This window comes from Oncorhynchus nerka, linkage group LG3 (genome assembly GCF_034236695.1).
Source record: "Oncorhynchus nerka isolate Pitt River linkage group LG3, Oner_Uvic_2.0, whole genome shotgun sequence".
Taxonomy (NCBI): Eukaryota; Metazoa; Chordata; class Actinopteri; order Salmoniformes; family Salmonidae; genus Oncorhynchus; species Oncorhynchus nerka.
The window spans coordinates 62920581-62941433 of NC_088398.1; the positions used below are offsets into that span (position 1 = coordinate 62920581).

The 20853-nt window shown below is 42.5% G+C and overlaps 1 protein-coding gene across 5 annotated transcripts; it reads right to left on the minus strand.

Annotated features, from left to right (window-relative positions):
- Window positions 1-44: 44 nt before the first annotated feature.
- Window positions 45-14513, minus strand: LOC115112219 (2-Hydroxyacid oxidase 2-like). 5 transcript variants are annotated; one of them, XM_065014441.1, is made up of 9 exons: window positions 14394-14513; window positions 13261-13321; window positions 3285-3437; window positions 2991-3142; window positions 2590-2873; window positions 2068-2286; window positions 1685-1843; window positions 1528-1597; window positions 45-1167 (listed from the first exon to the last, which is right to left on the minus strand). In XM_065014441.1, exons 2-9 carry the CDS (start codon window positions 13278-13280, stop codon window positions 1109-1111), a joined length of 1116 nt encoding a protein of 371 aa, XP_064870513.1. In that variant the 5' UTR covers window positions 13281-13321; window positions 14394-14513; the 3' UTR covers window positions 45-1108. The 5 variants fall into 5 exon arrangements, with proteins under 5 accessions (XP_064870513.1, XP_029495001.1, XP_064870521.1 ...); XM_029639141.2 differs by having other exon boundaries at window positions 3285-3455; XM_065014449.1 differs by lacking the exons at window positions 13261-13321; window positions 14394-14513 and adding an exon at window positions 3930-3942.
- Window positions 14514-20853: the final 6340 nt, after the last annotated feature.

Consider the following 20853-nt stretch of genomic DNA (forward strand, 5'->3'; position numbering starts at 1 on the left):
TTTTTGTATCAAATCAAACTGAATGAATGATAAGAGGCATAAAGTCATCTAAAAGATTATATTTTACAGTAGTTCTCACAGAAATACAAATAAATAAAAAGGGCATCTCAATTCAAGTCAATGATGGCATGGGTGGACTGGCAGCCATTTTGAGTGTACCTATGCCAGGAAGTAAAATCAGGAAGGATCCCTTCAATCTGTGCTGTGATTTGTTGAGTCAATTCAACTGACATAAAAACACTCCATTGCATGAGCCGCATCATTTTAATGAACATTCTACATTACCACGGCACTCCAGAATCAGTTGATGGAACATTCCAAAATACCATGGAAATGATTGTATCTTAACACCAGGCAGCCATTGAGTGTACCCATGAGTTTACCAGTCAATTGCCAGGGTTAGTGCTTCTAAGTCCATTCTATTCATTCTGATTTCTATGAGTTGTCATGTCATTGTGTCTCCAGGGTTCTGAATCAAATCACACTGTTCTCAGGATTAGGAACTGGAATACCAAATGGCCATGTTACATCACTCTATCAACCAATCAACCACACTCCTCTCACTGCTACATTCACAACTGTATTCCACCTCACCATCCAGAACAGTTATTACAATCAAACCAGAAGGGATCAATCATTTAACCCTCATATCTGCTTTGACTGAGGGATCTCTGTTAAACATTGATCTAAAGGCAGACCACCTTCACAATTCACTATCAGACACAATATCAGGCCTCTCTCACTCATACATGGGTTAACACTGGGCCTGCAGCCATTGAGTTAGGAATAGGTTAAACAGCATGATCTATATCATGTCAACATATCTCAGCTGAGTGAACCATATTTTGCTGGTTATATCATATGGAAGCTGCTTGTATTGAAATGTCCAGTTATTTCCCCACAAGAATTCGGGCAGCCACATTGGATTCAACTATTAAAGTTGAGGATGTATTAGATTTTTGTAAGACTCAGTTCATTATGATTCATGTGACAGGTATGGTTTTGTTGTCCCAAATTCCGGTTTAGTTCGAAGTTATACTGATTGAGAAGATAGCTCCGTTTTGTTGCTTCGTCATAGTCGTCTGGCTGGTTCTGGCGCCCCCTGCTGTCAAGTCAGTTTAGAGAACTGGATGAGGTTCCTGTTGATCTCAGCCACGTTTCTGCACCCTGGGGGAGGAAACAACAAAACATTAGTGTTGCATTGTTATGAGGTTGATGTAATGATAGCTAAGGGTTTTTAATCTCAGACTGGAAAAAATATAATTACAGATGTAGAATATTAATTTGTTGCTAAGAATTTTCTTGCACAGCAGGAAATGCAAATGTGTAGTTTATTTGAGGTTTAAAAAGTCTAAAGATTGTCATTTCCACTTCGAAAATGTATCAACCCTTACAACAATGTCCATTAATTATAATCCACATAATAATTCACATTTCCTATTGCTGTAGAATTATTTTCCTGTTGTAGCAAACTGGCTCAAATTAATATCCTTCATTTATATGTAAGACGTTTTGTTCCTCACTCACCAGACAGAGCCATTGACAGACGGAACTCATCGTTGAGGATCTGTAGTACCTCCCTCACCCCGTCCTCGCCCTGAGTAAACAAACACAGGCAGCAAGACAGTCGTTACTCTCAGTATCTTAACTTAATAGGTCGATGACACACAACGTTAATAGTTACTTTATAGGCAAGGCCCCACACGGCTGGCCTCCCGATGAACACACACTTGGCTCCCAGAGCTACGGCCTTCAGCACGTCACTACCGGTGCGAATTCCCCCATCCAGATACACCTCGATACGCCCTTGAACCGTATCCACGATCTCAGATAGGGCATCTATCTGTGTGGTAGATAGAGAGCAGAGGGAGGTAGAGAAGAAACGCCTACTTAGCCATGACATAAAGGACAGTAAATTTAAGGACTCCTACTGTACAGTAGGAGTCCTCAAATGAACTGCCCTTTAATATCACCATTTCATTAACTAAATATCGTTTGGCTTGCTGATTGTAGAGTGAAATAGAAGGGACATGAGGACGAGGTGGTGTAATTTGTCCCCGTTCTTACTGTGGCGGGCCCCCCGTCCAGCTGGCGTCCTCCGTGGTTGGACACGATGATGCCCTGGACGCCGTGCTCCACGGCCAGCTCAGCATCCTCCTTGGTCAGGATGCCCTTGATGATGATGGGAAGGCGGGTGAGAGACTGCAGCCAGTATACGTCCTTCCAGCTGATGGAGGGGTCCAGGGTGTTGGAAGGGATACCATACTCTTCAGAACTCGCAGCCTCCTACAGACATAAAATGCAGTACACAAACATATACAGTACAGTAACATATACACACAGAAGGAAGCCTCAGGGGAAATGCATTCGTTGGATTTATTAAATCATTCAAAAGCAGCTACTGTCTCTACTATGCGCACTATGGGCTAGTTTCCTGGACACAGATTAAGCCTAGTCCTGGACTAAAAAGGACTAAATGTTCAATAGAGATTCTTCATTGAAAGTGCTTCTTAGTCCAAATAGGTCCCAATATTATTTTACGGTTAAATCATTACTGTTAAAAATATTTAATCTCGAAAAGAAGATTACCTGGATGACCCCGTCAAAGTTTTTGACCTTGAGGTGCGGCGGGAGCTTGAACTGGTTGCGTATATCATTGCGCCGCTTCCCAGTGTAGGGCACGTCGACGGTGAGGACCAAGGCTTTGTAGCCCAGGGCCTCCACACGGTGAACGATCGACTCAGACAGCTTCCTGTCCCGGTACACATAGAGCTGGAACCAGCGGTAGCCGTTAGGTGCTGCAGCCACGATCTCCTCCACAGAGCAGGTGGAGTAGGTACTGGTGATGTAACAGGTGTTCACTGCTTCCGTACCTGAGGAAAGAGAGAGAGAGTTTCTGAGTTGATCACCCCTAGGATACACTGTGACAACAAAGCTATTGCTCTGCAGAGCTCAACCTCTACAGCTGTTAAACCCCTCCTAGTCCTCACCCCTGGCAGTGGCCATCTCTCCCTCATGCCAGGCCAGGCAGTGGAAGGCAGTGGGGGCGATGCCCACAGGGAAGCTGATCTCTGTTCCCTGCACCGTGGTCCTGGTGTCACTCACCGACACATCTCGTAGAATCCGTGGTCGCAGACGGATCCTGGGACAGAGAAAAATGTATTATTTTGAGTCACATTGTTACCAGATCTTCCTAGCACTCCAGTTTGACGTGTGGTGTTGAGTGGTTTTTGTGACATTGAATTGTATGTCTTGTAGTTTACAGAACAGGGAGAAGCACCTACCGTTTGTAGGCCAGCAGATTGTCGTCCCTGGTGCAGCACTCGTCTGCTCCGGCTGCGTAGTAGTCCCAGGTTGCCTTGGAGAGGTGCTCTTTGGCATACTCCTCAAAATCTGTGAGACATACCATAGCCATCTCAGCACAGCGGATCCCCTCTCTGTGGGATATATGATCACTGTCAGGGACAGCAGATGTAAAGCAATGTCAATTACACTATGAGGTAAGCCTGTCTTAAAATCAGAACTGGAGAAATAGTTATGGCATTGGAGATTTAACACAGTAAAATCACTGTACATTGTTGTGCAATTGAAACACATAACTGCAAACAGCTTCTGGTGCATATTTCACAAGAGTACAGTGTGGAAATTTTTGTGGTGTCACCAGAACCTGGCTTTCAGAGCTTTCGACCCAAATGATTTTGGCTCAACAGCGAGTCTTTTGCGCTGCTGGGATGGTGAATTAAACTAAGTTACACAGCATTACACACTGCTGTAAGGGATTTCCTCTTCCGAAGAGGAGAAGCGAAAAGGATCGGAGGACCAATATGCGGCGTGTTAAGTGTCCATGGTTCTTTTAATACGAAAATGTACACATGAACAACTGAATACAAAAACAATAAACGTGGAATGAACGAAACCCAAAACAGTACCGTGTGGTGAAAAACAGACATGGAAACAAACACACAGTGAAACCCAGGCTACCTAAGTATGATTCTCAATCAGAGACAACTAATGACACCTGCCTCTGATTGAGAACCATACTAGGCCGAAACATAGAAATACCCAAATCATAGAAAAACAAACATAGACTGCCCACCCCAACTCACGCCCTGACCATACTAAATAATGACAAAACAAAGGAAATAAAGGTCAGAACGTGACAACTGCATTGGAAATACAGCTGGGCTTGGATCTGTACGCACAGAGATGACCTCAAATAACCTAAAGTTAATTAAGGACACAATACAAAACTAGCCAACTTGTCAACACCCATGTTTATTGTAAATATTCCTAGTGGACTAGTACAATACTAAGCAATTATCACAACAGAGAAAGAAATATACACAATCAAAATGCCAGAAAACATAACAGTGCAGTCATATTCATCTTTTTCCATTTCTAAAAAATAATTACAGCAGCCTATGAATCTCATTGTCTTCATTTGAGTAGTTGAACTATTATAGAACCCCCCCCAGAGGAAGTTGACGCCACTACTTTTTCTTCTTCTATGATATCATGGTGGTCCGCAAACAAAGGTTTAAGGTGCATGCCGCCACCTACTTTGCTGGAGTGTGCAATCAATCATGGTTTGCTTAATTCTGTACTACTAAGAAAATAATATTAAATGACCAAATAAATCCCTACTAACTTCTACCATTTCAACAGTAACATATGCTACCCCCAATAACTATTTTGTCATATCCACTATAACCTTCAACCTGGCATTTGTGCTTTCCACAAACCGAGTCGTGTTGATAACCTTACCAATGAAAACTATGTTCACTATCAAAGTGTCAAAGTGACACAGCCCATTCATTCCACCAATCTGTTTTACAGACTGCATATGATACATCATGAATGATTATATATCTCTGAGCCTCTCTGTGCACCTGGCATCCACCAAATGCGGCACTATGTCCCCCCCCCCACAATTACAACACTTGGCCTTCATATTGCTTCCACATTCACCGTAATCATGTTCCTCTCCACACGTGGCACATCTCTTCTTTCCTTTACACTGAACTGCTACATGACTCATTCTTTGGCATTTAAACACTGCCATGGGGATGGGAGAAATTCTCTGACATTGAAACTATCTGTACTTTTCCAGGTAAAACCTTTTCAAACCTCAGCAGCACTGGTAAGCTTTCAGTTCGTTGACCCTCTTTTGTACAGATAAACCTTTTGGCCTCTATCACTCTTCCTCCCTTCACATGTTCTTTAATATCATCTCTGGACATAGATATTGGGACCCCAGTGATGACTCTCCTCAACCTAGAGTAAAGCACAAGGGACATGGCTTTTAATCTTCTTCCAAATAAGCTTTTCCATTTGCAGAATCTTCCCTTGCCGAGCCTGGCTACCACAAAATATTAACAATGTACCTTTTCCAATGAACCGGGCTAGTTTGACTTCACCTATCTCTTTCTCTACGGCATTGGATAGGATAGGGTGTACGCCAGTATTTCAATGTCCTGTCCTAGAGAGGAAATGTATGTTTAGGTTTCATCTCCGAAGAATGACGAAGGCTACTTATACATATTCACAAATTAGGTGTTTGAATTTTCATGTGGATTTGATAAACATCAACAAATAGGGCACTGACAGCTGTCAGTGTAGCTAGCTAGCATACTAACCGAATATAGCTGATTATACATATAATTGGTTATATCGTTATTTCCCATAGGGCGGCGCACAATTGACCCGGCGCCGTCCGGGTTTGGCTGGGGTAGGCCGTTTTTGTAAATAAGAATGACATGCCTAGTTAAATAAAGGTTCAATAAAAACATTAATACAAAATAAATGTCTTACTTCCCATTCTCTTTGCTGATGATACCAATTTGATTTTATCACACAAGAATTTTGATTCACTAATTAATGAAACCAACTCAGGCATGACCAAATTTCTGAATGGTTTCAGATAAACAAATGATCTTGAAATGTTAAAAAAAAAAATCTAACTTTATTGTATTCACTAGTAAGAACAAGAAATATTGTAAAAAAAAGAAAAAGCCAGAATCCCAATTGGTGGGACTGATATGGATCAAGTCACATCCACTAGATTACTCATAGTTCTTATTGATGAACAGTTGTCCTGGAAAGATCATTTTCAGTTGGTCTGCAGCAAAGTGATGAAATCTGTTTGGTGTCATCAGGAAGATTAGTGGTTTGGTTCATCAGTCTTGCTTCCTTACTCTTTACTATAGCTTCATTTACCCATATCTCATTTACTGTTATATTGTCTGGGCCAGTAAATATTTCTCCTACATACAAAAATTACTCATCATACAAAATACATTTGCAAGACTATCCACCTCCTCTAATTACCTGGCTCTATCTGCACCTTTGTTTAAGAAACTTGAAATATTGTCTATATACGACATCAATGTACGCCAATTGTGCATTTTCATCTACAAATACTCATGCCTCAAAAACAGTTCACCTAAACCCTTCCATGGATTCTTCCAGGTTAATTTTGAAATCTATATATATAACGCAAGACGCTGCGATAACCTTCACCTTCCCCTCTGTCGCACCTCACGTAGTCAATTCTCTATCAGATACAGTGGTACCATACTCTGGAATTCTTATCTTCACATTGCCAAAATTCCCTCAATAACGAAGACTGGGGGTCAGCCTGATGAACCAAACTACTCAGTAATCTCCTCCATATAGCCCGACTCTCACACACTCACACACCCCCCACACACTCACACACCCCACACACATTTCAAAAAAACATATGCTGTTTATTATTTTTTGTGATTGCTGATTGGTTTATTTGTACATTTATGATTGGTGGGTTTTGTTATCTGTTTTATCTTTGTACTTATGTATTGTATATTGTTTTGTGGTTTTTATATAATCTTTGGGCTTCCAAACCCACCCGCACACCGTTTTTTATTTATTTGTTTTAAACCACTGGTCTATCTTTGTCTTTGCTATCTATTGCTATTTTAAGTTTTGGCATCCTCCATAAATTGCATCCGTGAATCTGTGATTGAAAGAATAAGATGAAACTCTGGTCATATTGATAACTATTGAAAGATATGTGTTTTTCTACATTGTAAAGGACATGGTGCAACCTTTGGTAGGTAGGCTGCAGTAAAGCATGTTATACTTTAGTAGACACTTTCATCCAGAGCAACTTATAATAGTGAGTGCATACATCTTTGTACTGGTCCCTGTGGGAATTGAATCCACACCCCTGGCGTTGCAAGCACCATGCTCTACTAACTGAGCAACACGGGACCAAGCAAGCCCATGCTCACGGTTCTTACAGGGGAAGTTAAATTATAGACTACAATGACTTTGCTCATGATCATGTACGCCGCAAATGACATGTTCAGTAATTACAGTGCTTTCAGAAAGTATTCACACCCCTTGACTTTTTCTACATTTTGTTGTGTTACAACAGCCTGAATTTAAAATAGATTAAATTTAGATTTTTTTGGTCACTGGCTTACACGCAATATCCCACATTGTCAAGGTGGAATTATGTTTTTCAAAAAGTTTACAAATCAATGAAAAATGAAAAGCTGAAATGTATTGAGTCAGTAAGTATTCAAAAAAAAAGCAGACATTGAAAATTCCTTTGAGCATGGTGAAGTTATTCATTCACACTTTGGATGGAATATCAATAGATCCAGTCGCTACAAAGATACAGGCGTCCTTCCTAACTCAGTTGCTGGAGAGGAAGAAAACCGATCATCGATTTTACCATGAGGCCAATGTAGACTTTAAAACAGTTACAGAGTTTAGTGGCTGTGATAGGAGAAAACTGAGGATGGATCAACAACATTTGAGTTACTCTACAATACTAATCTAATTGACAGAGTGAAAAGAAGGAAGCCTGTACATAATACAAATATTCCCAAACATGCATCCTGTTTGCAACAAGGCACTAAAGTAATGCTGCAAAAAATGTGGCAAAGCAATTCATTTTTGTCCTGAATACAATGTGTTATGTTTGGGGAACACTCCATATTTTCAAGCATAATGGTGGCTTCATCATGTTATGGGTATGCTTGTAATTGTTAAGGACTGGGGAGTTTTTCAGGATAAAAAAGAAACAGAAGGTAGCTAAGCACAGACAAAATCCTAGAGGAAAACCTGATTCAGTCTGCTTTCCACCAGAGACTGGCAGATTAATTCACCTTTCAGCAGGACCCTAAAACACTTGGCAAAATCTAAATTGCAGTTGCATACCAAGAAGACAGTGAATGTTCCTGAGTGGCCGAGTTACAGTTTTGACTTAAATCTGATTGAAAATCTATGGCAAAACTTGAAAATGGTTGTCTAGCCATGATCAACAACCAATTTAAAGAATTCTGAAAATAATAATGGGCAAATATTGTACAATCCAGGTGTGCAAAGCTCTTAGACTTACCCAGAAAGGCTCACAGCTGTAATCGGTGATTCTAACATGTTTTGACTCAGGAGTGTGAATACTTATGGAAATGAGATATTTCTGTATTCTATTTTAAATACATTTGCAAAAATGTCTAAAAACATGTTTTCACTTTGTCATTATGGGCTATTGTGTGTTTTTTTAAAAATAAATGTTTAATTCAGGCTGTAACACAACAAATAGAATAAGTCAAGGGGTATGACTACTTTCTGAAGGCACTATATACTGTAAGTGTCACGTTCTGACCATAGTTCTGTTATTTTATTATTTGTTTTAGTATGGTCAGGGCGTGAGTTGGGATGGGCAGTCTATGTTTGTTTTTCTATGTTGGTTTTATGTTCGGCCTAGTATGGTTCTCAATCAGAGGCAGGTGTCGTTAGTTGTCTCTGATTGAGAATCATACTTAGGTAGCCTGGGTTTCACTTTTGGTTTGTGGGTGTTTGTTTTCCGTGTGAGTGTTTGGTCCACACGGTACTGTTTCGGTTTTGTATATTTCACGTTTATTGTTTTGTATTTCAGTGTTCAGTTCGTTTCATTAAAGATTACATCATGAACACTTACCACGCTGCGCTTTGGTCCGATCCTTACTCCTTCTCAGACGAAGAGGAGGAAATCCGTTACAGAAACAACCACCACAAGAGGACCAAGCAGCATGGTAACGGGCGGCAGCAGCAGCGGCCGAAAACACAAGACTCCTGGACGTGGGAGGAGATTTTGGACGGCAAGGGACCCTGGGCACAAGCAGGGGAATATCGCCGCCTAAAGCAGAGCTGGAGGCAGCGAAAGTGGAGAGGCGCCGGTATGAGGAGGCAGCACGGCAGCGCGGCTGGAAGCCCGAGAGGCAGCCCCAAAAATGTCTTGGGGGGGACACAGGGAGTGTGGCGAAGCCAGGTAGGAGACCTGCGCCAACTTCCCGTGCTTACCGGAGAGCGAGAGGGACCGGGCAGGCACCATGTTATGCGGTGGAGTGCACGGTGTCCCCGGTGCGTGTGCATAGCCCGGTGCGGTACATTCCAGCTCCTCGTATCGGCCGGGCTAGAGTGGGCATCGAGGCAGGTGCCATGAAGCATGGTGTCCCCGGTTTGCCGGCTATTCCACCTCGCCGCACTGGCCTGGCTACGGGGAGCATTCAACCAGGTAAGGTTGGGCAGGCTCGGTGCTCAAGAGCTCCAGTGCGCCTGCACGGTCCGGTCTATCCGGTGCCACCTCCACGTACCAGCCCTTCAGTGGCAGCCCCCCACACCAGGCTGTCTCTCAGTCTTCTCCCTACAGGTGCTCCCGCCTGTCCGACGCTGTCGGCGTCTCCCGCCTGTCCGGCACTGCCGGAGTCTACCGTCCATTCGGGACTCGTGGCGAGGGTCCCCAGGCCGAGGTCGGCGGCGAGGGTCGCTGCTCAGAAGAGGCCACAGGGGCGGTTGAGGAGGCGGACAAACTATGGTGAAGTGGGGTCCACGTCCCGCGCCAGAGCCGCCACCGCGGACAGACGCCCACCCAGACCCTCCCCTATAGGTTCAGGGGGGGGGTGTACTGTCACGGTCTGACTATAGTTCTGTTATTTTATTATTTGTTTTAGTATGGTCAGGGCGTGAGTTGGGGTGGGCAGTCTATGTTTGTTTTTCTATGTTGGTTTTATGTTCGGCCTAGTATGGTTCTCAATCAGAGGCAGGTGTCGTTAGTGTTCTCTGATTGAGAATCATACTTAGGTAGCCTGGGTTTCACTTTTGGTTTGTGGGTGTTTCTTTTCTGTGTGAGTGTTTGGTCCACACGGTACTGTTTCGGTTTTGTATATTTCACGTTTATTGTTTTGTATTTCAGTGTTCAGTTCGTTTCATTAAAGATTATATCATGAACACTTACCACGCTGCGCTTTGGTCCGATCCTTACTCCTCCTCTGACGAAGAGGAGGAAATCCGTTACAGTAAGTTCCTGGAATTTTCTTTCAATGGTGCCATTTCACCCTTTACACACTTGTCATTTCTAGCTGTTACACCAATCAAAGCAGGGGAGTGAATAGTGAAGCAAAACTTTAGTCAAAACCTTTCATCTTGGGGTGACGGCGGGATCATTACACCCAATTATACCATTTATAAAATGTTCATATATATTTACACTGAACAAAAATATAAACGCAACATTTAAAGTGTTGGTCCCATGTTTCATGAGCTGAAATAAAAGATCCACGAAATGTTCCATACACAAGCTTTTTCTCAAATGTGCACAAATTTGTTTACATCCCTGTTAGTGAGCATTTCTCCTTTGCCAAGATAATCCATCCACCTGACAGGTGTGGCATATCAAGAAACAGCATGATCATTACCTTGTGCTGGGGACAGTGTAAGGCCACACTGAAATGTTCAGTTTTGTCACACAACACAATGCCACAGATGCCTCAAGTTTTGAGGGTGTGTGCAATTGGCATGCTGACTGCAGGAATGTCCCCCAGAGCTGTTGCCAGATAATTGAATGTTAGTTTCCCTAACATAAGCGGCCTCCATCGTCGTTTGTATGTACAACCGGCCTCACATCCACAGACCACTTGTATGGCATTCTGTGGGCGAGTGGTTTGCTGATGTCAACGTTGCGAACATAGTGCCCCATGGTGGCAGTGGGATTATGGTATGGGCAGGCATAAGCTACAGACAACAAACAAGATTGCATTTTATTGATAGCAATTTGAATGCACAGAGATACCGTGACGAGATCCTGAGGCCCATTGTCATTCCATTCATTCACCGCCATCACCTCATGTTTCAGCATGATAATGCACAGCCCCATGTCGCAAGGATCTGTGCACAATTCCTGGAATCTGAAAATGACCTAGTTCTTCCATGGCCTGCTTACAAATGTCACCCACTGAGCATGTTTGGGATGTTCTGGATCAGACTATTCTCAATTTAATCTTGTCTTTACTAATATGTAAAATGAGTTTTGATTTAGAATGGCCCCTTATCAAATGGTCAGGAACAGGGGCAGAGGAAGAATCCATGTCATCTGTATGCACTGGAATAGAGAATGAAGGCAGCACGCTTTTCTACCGTCTGCTTTTCAATGATGCCTGGTAGGCTACTTCGCTTTTATAGCAGATCATGTGCTGAATATGAGCAAGCTGACAAATAGAACTTATTTAAATCCAAGCATCAACTACTGTGTGAGGAGCATGCTCTGCGCGACAGGTTATATTCCGCCCAAACTGTATACCATGGCCTCTCCAACCCTGTTCCTGCATCTACCCAGTGCTTAATTTGGGAAACCAAGTCAAATCTGTTTTGTTGTGTTAGTCTTGAAAACAACATTCACAATTACCATGTTTTACACTCAGTTTCAACCTGCTGTTGGACTTCTTTCTTCAAATTGGTCATCACAGTGGGGTGAGTTTTAAAAGTGTGATACTGTTTTGAAGACAAGTGATTGATGTGACTTTTGCTAGCATTTGCATTGACATCAGAGTGGTTAGAGGGACAATAGAGTGCTGAGTACCAGGCCATCAGGACCTGATGGTAGTTAGCAAGTTGGGTACGTACTACCAATACATGTCCAGATTCCAAGCAGGAGATTACTGTGACTCAATGGTCACATGGAATTTTACTGCGGTCTCATGACTGTGGTGTTGACTCATGACTGTGTTGATGACTCATGACTGTGGTGTTGCGGTAATACTGTGACTAGAACAGCCCTAGTGCAAAAACACAAGTTTGCACCCACTATTTTAATTTGCTCCATGGCTCAGGCGGCCAAGTGGACACAAGGATGTTTGACTCATCTCAGTCATGAAGAGGAGGAACTTTGCAGCTGTTTCTGACTAATAAACAACGCCATGCTGGTGGATGGTAACATTCAAATGAAACTAAATGTAGGCTGAAAAGAATTTGGATGTAATAGCATAAGAAAAAACACTGCAATCACATGGATTTGCAGGAAGTGGGCAGGTCAGATTTGTCACTTAAAGTGAAAAAATATCATACTTTGTCTAAAACGATGACTGATTGATTTAAATCGTTGTGCAACAGCATGGGTAAGTTCTGGCTATCCTCTTTCAGTGAGAAAAAGTGGATTTAGACAGGTCTGGACATTTAACAGGCAGTATACTTAAAAAAAAAATGTATTCATCTAGTTATTGTCATTTCATGAAATGTCATTTTGTGAAAAAAAAGCAAAAAAAACTCACATCAATAGAGCAAAACAGCTGAACTGCAACACACACAGCAACGTGGCAAATGACATTATGAAGGGTCTACTAATATCATTCTGATACAACTAATCACTCTAGTCCTCAGTGACATAGACACATACAAATCCATTCGGAAATGTCTGGTTAACAGAGCACTGCAGCTCAGAGTTAGATCTATTCCAATTGTGTGCTTTTGTGTGAGTTAAATAAAACTATCATAGAGATTAACACTGGCAGTGAGTGTGACCCCGCTGTGACCTTTGGAGTTATTGTGCTTACAGAGGCTGGAATTGTGCTGATGGCACAGCAAGCCATAGAGAAGGGAGGGTGGTTGCACATTACATACTACAACACAGATGGGGACATACATACTAGGCCTACACATAAAACACACAGAATGTGGCAAGTCGCAGCATGGTCAGTAACACACAGCACTACAGTACATGTATAGCAGGGTGGTCAGTGACCTAGACCTAGAGTACATTGCACACAATAACTTGAACGACTACTGTAGTCTACATACCAAATTATCACAGGGTTGTTAGTGACTCCTCAACTGACATAGGTTTATCTTTGAGTTTGCCTGACAGAGATTTTTATTGTGCAATTTTATCTGAGTTTACTGTATGTGACTGTATCTGACAGTCGCTGAGTTCACCTGCTGACCTGAGTAGCCACTCACCGATTACAGCTGGTGCTCATTGTCTCTGAATGAACTTCAATACTCCTGGCAGAGTCATAACCTGGAAGAAAATTAAGATACAAATTATTTTTCTCCAGATTGAAAAGCAAAAAATATATAGTCAACCTCCAATAAAACAATGTCAAAAAACACAAATCATAAAAGTCAATGATGCTTTTTGTTGTGCGGTGTGTATAACTGTTGACTGTACATCTCCCATGCTGTGATTGACAACAATGTGATCTATGAACACCTGAGGGCAGTGCAATACAGAATAAAGGGATGATAAACAGAGCTGCTCAATCTCTACCTGTATAATATCACACATTCAACGAGAGAACATGACATGTCAAATACCTACTGTTCAGCCATTCAAATGAACATGGCTGTTGACATAGAGTATTATCTCAAGTGGCCTACTGTAAAATGATTTATGTTGAATCTTGAGGCTTTCATTAAAAACCCTTAGATGAGGTGACATCAAAAACCGTTACATTAGTTGTTTAAACAATGATCATACTATTTCCCATCAATTATGTCTTCTATAGAATTTGCAAGATAGACTTGCAGGTAAGGTTCAGATCCGATCAGTTCTACAGTAATGATTCTCCACAAATATCAGTCAAGTTCGATGAACATGATGTTAAATGAATGTTAACCTGTGTCCTATAGATTGTGAATGATAAATGACCTCCCTCTCTACACCTGTCAATGTTGGTCATTTAGGTGCTCTCAATGGGAGTTCAAAGCACATTGTTATGGTACATTTCTAGAAGAGCAGCTGTGTGTATTATAATAAACGTCTATGGAAGATAGCATACATATAACAGAAAATAAAATGACCTTTTGAAAAAAAATTCAAGGTTTGGTTTACTGTAGATCACATCACATGTAAATGATTATGACTTCAGATGTTTTGATATTTATCAAAGAAAGCAGCTACATATCAGTCTCCAAAGATACAGGAAGTGATGGTGTTACTGAGCAATGCACATCTTGTACTTTTTGTTTACAGGGTCTTCTTCTCTCTCCCTCTCCCTCTCTCTACTATGTTAATAGATGTAGTCCTACAGTAGATGATGTAAAAAGGCCCTGGGGGAAACCACACAGGAGGAATATGTGAGGTGTCTTACCTTGTCCTTTAACCTGTCCTAGTTTGCTCTCCAAGCCTGTCACCTTTCATATGACACAAGTGTGCAGGGCAGGACAGTGTCAGGGGCAGGGCAACTCTAGCTCCACTCCCCCCACTCATTCACACACACTGGCTCAATTACTAACCTCCCCTGTCAGCAGTATGGGGCCCCTGTTCTCTCTTTGTACATGCCTGATAAAGGGGGGCAGATAGGATAGCATAGCAACCCTTCTCTTCAATTGTATTGATGGGTGTATGGATGGATGGGTGGGTGACGTGAGTGAGTGAGAGTGAGTGGGTGAGTGAGTGGCCGACAGTCACATTACTTACGAGATAGTGTGCGTGTACATTCATGTGTATCCTGTCCTCCTGGTTACAGTTGAATGACTACCGCTTTTTGGATTCTTGATTCATTATTGTCTTAATCTTTTCATGTGCACAGTACCCTGTTGACTGTAAATCATTACTGTCAAAGTCCTCTGCAAAGGTCCTACAAAGGAGGCTGTATACCCACACTACACATCTTTTCACTACATAGAAAGGAGGATGGAGTAGAGAGAAAGAGAGCGAGAGAGAAACAGAGTGATTGACACACAGAGAGAGAGTGAGAAAATAAGAGTGAATTCAATAAATGTCACAGCGTCTGAACTTGCCACGAACGTAACAAAATTCCCTGAAATGTTGTTCAGGCATTCTAAAACAGCAGTGGGAGTAGTGGTGCTAAATTAGATTTTGTCTCTCTATTTCATTACTACCTTGGAATTCGGTTCATTCTTAGTCACTTTTACAGAGCCAGCTCTCTTAAAACAGCTCTTTGCTGAGTGTTTTATTTTGATTACATTTGAAGACTGTGAAGGTGCAGGCCAGGGGCTGGGGGTTGAGACTGGGGTTGGGACTCTAAAGCTTTGGCCAAGTCTCACACGTTGGCGTCCCCTCTGAGGGCCATGGGGAGGTGGCACTGTTACCTGCTCTAAGTGAAGTGTAAATTGTGTTATTCCACAGCTGGCTCTGATGCCTATCACTGCTTCTATCTCGCTCCCAACTCCTCAGACGCTTTAGGAGAGAAGGGGAGAAAACCTCTTCCACATGTTGTCTCTCCCTCAGGCTTTTGCTCGGCTAGCCCAGAACATGTTTGTTGAATTGTTAAGGTGTTCTCCTGCCCTGGGAAGCATCCTCAACTCTTTCTATACCTCTGTCTAAGTTGCCCTCTTTTTCTCAGTTTGAGAAAAAAATAAATGACTTTGTAGACTTTGTAGGTTTGTAGTCTCAGGTGTTTGGGTCTCATTGTTTCATTCCACCTTGCATCGAGGCCATAAGGCTGGCTGTTGATTACAGTTCTTAGATCAGGGAAAAGCAGTATGTGACCAGGGACTAGGGGTCAAATGTGTGGCAGATTTCCCACCCAACAGATTGCGTTGTGAACTGGACATGCAGTTGACTAAATTGTGAGGGTAAAAATTGGGAACGAAAGACGGTCAGATTTTAGGCCAATAAAAGTTCTTAAACGTTTTACTCTGATAAAAAAGAAAAGAAATTGGAGACCTGTTCTAAGAATGCAGCAATCAAAATAAACACATTATACAGAAATCCACAATGCAGTGACAGCAGGTGTAAGCCCCATCTGTTACACAGGCACAGATATACAGTAGTTGTTTCTCTGCTTCTCTACTGTACAGTGAACAGTAGAGTGAAAAAGCCCTAAAGTGAACACATGAGTTGCTGTAAATGTCATGTACTGGATGAATGATGGATGTCTCCAGTGTTTAATGCCTGGGAGAGACAGGGAGCATAACTCACAGTTTAACTGACAATGAGCCGTCGTGATTCATCTATACTCTGTATTCTCACTCCTCTCATCTACAGTATCTGCATGGGAGACTTTCCAGCCAGCACATTTGGTTCCTTGGAAGCTGTAGGAATGTAGGTTTTTGGTTTCCAATTGGTTCCGGGAACGAAGCCATACGTTTCCCGACTGGTAAAACTGATAGTTTTAACGTTCTGAGAACAGAAGTGAAAATTGAACATTAATCTATTGCTTGCAGGGAGGTTCTGAGAATGTTTTACTATGGTTCCTGAAAGTTTTCCAGGGAGGTTTTGTTAACACTATTTGGAGTAAAAAAAAAAAAACTTTCACTGAATGTTTCAATTGGACTTTTCATAACACTGCTAGCTTATTTTGGGTATACTTTATTGAACTCCAAGGACACATGACAATTCACATGAAATAGGACACATTCAATTAATTTCCTTATGCATTAATTATGCAAACTAGGGCTGACCCCAATTAGTCGACTGGTCAATTGTTTGGTTGTTAGGCTGTTGTTCGATTGTTTTAGTCGAGCAGTAATACATATACAGTATATATTTGCACCCATCTCAGTGAACTAATCCATTGTGGAGGCCTAGACTAAAAGCCAATTTATGCTTTATCCGAAAATGTGGTCGGAGGCTCCACATGGAGGGTGTGATGCGATTGCAGAGCCTCCAGAGGCATGCAGAAGCCAAATCAAGTTCCATACGGCTTCGCCATGCACCTCCAAATTTTGTAACAATCTGGAGGGCGCTGTATAGCTCCGAATTTACATGATTGGTTGACGGAAGAAAACACAAACTCACTTTGACAACAGCTCAGCTCTGCTCCGCGAAGCGCAAGAAGTATGAATGCCCTGACTTCTGCTGAGGCCGTATCACCGTAAATGCAGACGATGCATCCAGATGCACAGTGCCGTCAGTAGAGGATGCCTGGTCATTCTTTAAAAGTGCCTTCCTCAGCATCTTAAATAAGCATTCCCCTTTCAAAAAATGTAGAACCAGGAACAGATATAGCCTTTGGTTCTCTCCAGACCTGACTTTCCCTTGACCAGCACAAAAACATCCTGTGGCGTTCTGCATTAGCATCGAATAGCCCCCATGATATGCAACTTTTCAGGGAAGTTAGGAACCAATATACACAGGCAGTTAGGAAAGCTAAGGCTAGCTTTTTCAAGCAGCAATTTGCATCCTGTAGCACAAACTCCAAAAAGTTCTGGGACACTGTAAAGTCCATGGGGAATAAGAGCACCTCCTCCTAGCTGCCCACTGCACTGAGGCTAGGAAAAACTGTCACCTCTGATAAATCCACTATAATTAAGAATTTCAATAAGCATTTTTCTATGGCTGGCCATGCTTTCCGGCTGGCCATGTCTACCCCGGTCAACAGCCCTGCACTCCCCAGAGCAACTCGCCCAAGCTTCCCCCATTTCTCCTTCACCCAAATCCAGAAAGTTGATGCTCTGAAAGAGCCGGGCTAGACAATCTGGACCCTCTCTTTTAAAAATGATCTGCCCGAAATTGTTGCCACCCCTATTACTAGCCTGTTCAACCTCTCTTTCATATCATCTGAGATTCCCAAAGATTGGAAAGCTGCCGCGGTCATCCCCCTCTTCAAAGGGGGAGACACTCTAGACCCTAACTGCTACAGACCTACAGTGGGGAGAACAAGTATTTGATACACTGCCGATACAATGTAGAGGTCTGCAATTTTTATCATAGTACACTTCAACTGTGAGAGACGGAATCTAAAACAAAAATCCAGAAAATCACATTGTATGATTTTTAAGTAATTAATTAGCATTTTATTGCATGACATAAGAATTTGATCACCTACCAACCAGTAAGAATTCCGGCTCTCACAGACCTGTAAGTTTTTCTTTAAGAAGCCCTCCTGTTCTCCACTCATTACCTGTATTAACTGCACCTGTTTGAACTCGTTACCTGCATAAAAGACACCTGTCCACACACTCAATCAAACAGACTCCAACCTCAAACCTTAAATATATCTTTTTTAGATTCTGTCTCTCACAGTTGAAGTGTACCTATGATAAAAATTACAGACCTCTACATGCTTTGTAAGTAGGAAAACCTGCAAAATCGGCAGTGTATCAAATACTTGTTCTCCCCACTGTATATCTATTCTACTCTGCCTTTCTAAGGTCTTCGAAAGCCAAGTTAACAAACAAATTTACTGACCATTTTGAATCCCACCGTACCTTCTCCACTATGCAATCTGGTTTCTGAGCTGGTCATGAGTGCACCTCAGCCACGCTCAAGGTCCTAAACGATATCATAACCGCCATCGATAAGAGACATTACTGTGCAGCCGTATTCATCGACCTGGCCAAGGCTTTCGACTCTGTCAATCACCACATTCTTATTGGCAGACTCAACAGCCTTGGTTTCTCAAATGACTGCCTCACCTGGTTCACCAACTACTTCTCTGATAGAGTTCCGTGTGTCAAATCAGAGGGCCTGTTGTCCGGACCTCTGGCAGTCTCAATGGGGGTGCCACAGGGTTAAATTCTCGGGCCGACTCTCTTCTCTGTATACATCAATGATGTCGCTCTTGCTGCTGGTGATTCTCTGATCCACCTCTACGCAGACGACACCATTCTGTATACTTCTGGCCCTTATTTGGAAAACTGTTAACTAACCTCCAGATGAGCTTCAATGCCATACAACTCTCCTTCCGTGGCCTCCAACTGCCCTTAAATGCAAGTAGAGATAAATGCATGCTCTTCAACCGATCACTGCCCGCACCTGCCCGCCCATCCAGCATCACTACTCTGGACGGTTCTGACTTAGAATATGTGGACATCTACAAATACCTAGGTGTCTGGTTAGACTGTAAACTCTCCTTCCAGACTCACATTAAGCATCTCCAATCCAAATGTAAATCTAGTATCAGTTTCCTATTTCGCAACAAAGCATCCTTCACTCATGCTGCCAAACATACCCTCATAAAACTGACTATCCTACCGATCCTTGATTTTGGCGATGTCATTTACAAAATAGCCTCCAACACTCTACTCAGCAAATTGGATGCAGTCTATCACAGTGCCATCCGTTTTGTCACCAAAGCCCCATATACTACTCACCACTGCGACCTGTATGCTCTCATTGGCTGGCCCTCGCTTCATACTCGTCGCCAAACCCACTGGCTCCAGTTCATCTACAAGTCTCTGCTAGGTAAAGCCCCACCTTATCTCAGCTCACTGGTCACCATAGCAGGACCCACTCATAGCACGCGCTCCAGCAGGTATATCTCACTGTTCACCCCCAAAGCCAGTTCCTCTTTTGGCCGCCTTTCCTTCCAGTTCTCTGCTGCCAATGACTGGAACAAACTGCAAAAATCACTGAAGCTGGAGACTCATATCTCCCTCACTAACTTTAAGCACCAGCTGTCAGAGCAGCTCACAGATCACTGCACCTGTACATAGCCCATCTGTAAACAGCCCATCCAACTCCCGCCAATTTGTGCACATTCATTGTTTCATAACATCATTGTGTGAATTGTTTGCATTTGATTGTTAGTGTATATCAATTCCCCTTTACATATATCACCAGTAGTACATTTACTGTTAATTCCTATCATTTCTCATCTACAAAGTTTGATACTTCTCAAAGTAATGTGTTTTTCAACTCAAACAGCAAGCAAACAAAGTCTGTTTTTACATCCATTGATAATTGCAATAGTTCCTCAATATATTTGAAAAATCTTTCCAACTCTCTCCTTTTTGATAACCACTCAGCGTGAAAGGGAAAAATGTCATGCTCTGATCCAGTGGAAACGTCATAAAACAGGCCTACCTGATTACTTCTTATCAGTGCCTGACTTGGACTGAAATAGGTTCCGATACTAATTTTGGGTGCTGGTACTGTTTATGTTTAGGTGCAGGAGCTCCACAATACTTCTGAGCTAATATTCTATAAGAGGAACAGGAGCTCAAACAGTACAAAATTTGAGGTGCTGGTACTCAGCTCTGGTGAACTCCTGCCCAAGTCGAGCACGGCTTCTTATCCCTTGCGCAAATAGCCTACAGCTGTGTCTGTCCCGAGCTCACTGGCACAGGAAACTCTGAAGGCCCAGCATATTTTACACAATGTTGTTAGTTCGCTAGGGCAGGCTTCTGGTCGGACCCAAGTTAACAATTGATACAATGTTTCAAGTTTGTTGCAGACAGGCCATAAGTAGACAATGTGATTTATAGGATATTTATTTTTATCACGATATTTTCTACCTGCAAATCAAATCAAATCAAATTTATTTATATAGCCCTTCGTACATCAGCTGATATCTCAAAGTGCTGTACAGAAACCCAGCCTAAAACCCCAAACAGCAAGCAATGCAGATGTAGAAGCACAGTGGCTAGGAAAAACTCCATAGAAAGGCCAAAACCTAGGAAGAAACCTAGAGAGGAACCAGGCTATGAGGGGTGGCCAGTCCTCTTCTGGCTGTGCCGGGTGGAGATTATAACAGAACATGGCCAAGATGTTCAAATGTTCATAAATGACCAGCATGGTCAAATAATAATAATCACAGGCAGAACAGTTGAAACTGGAGCAGCAGCACGGCCAGGTGGACTGGGGACAGCAAGAAGTCATCATGTCAGGTAGTCCTGAGGCATGGTCCTAGGGCTCAGGTC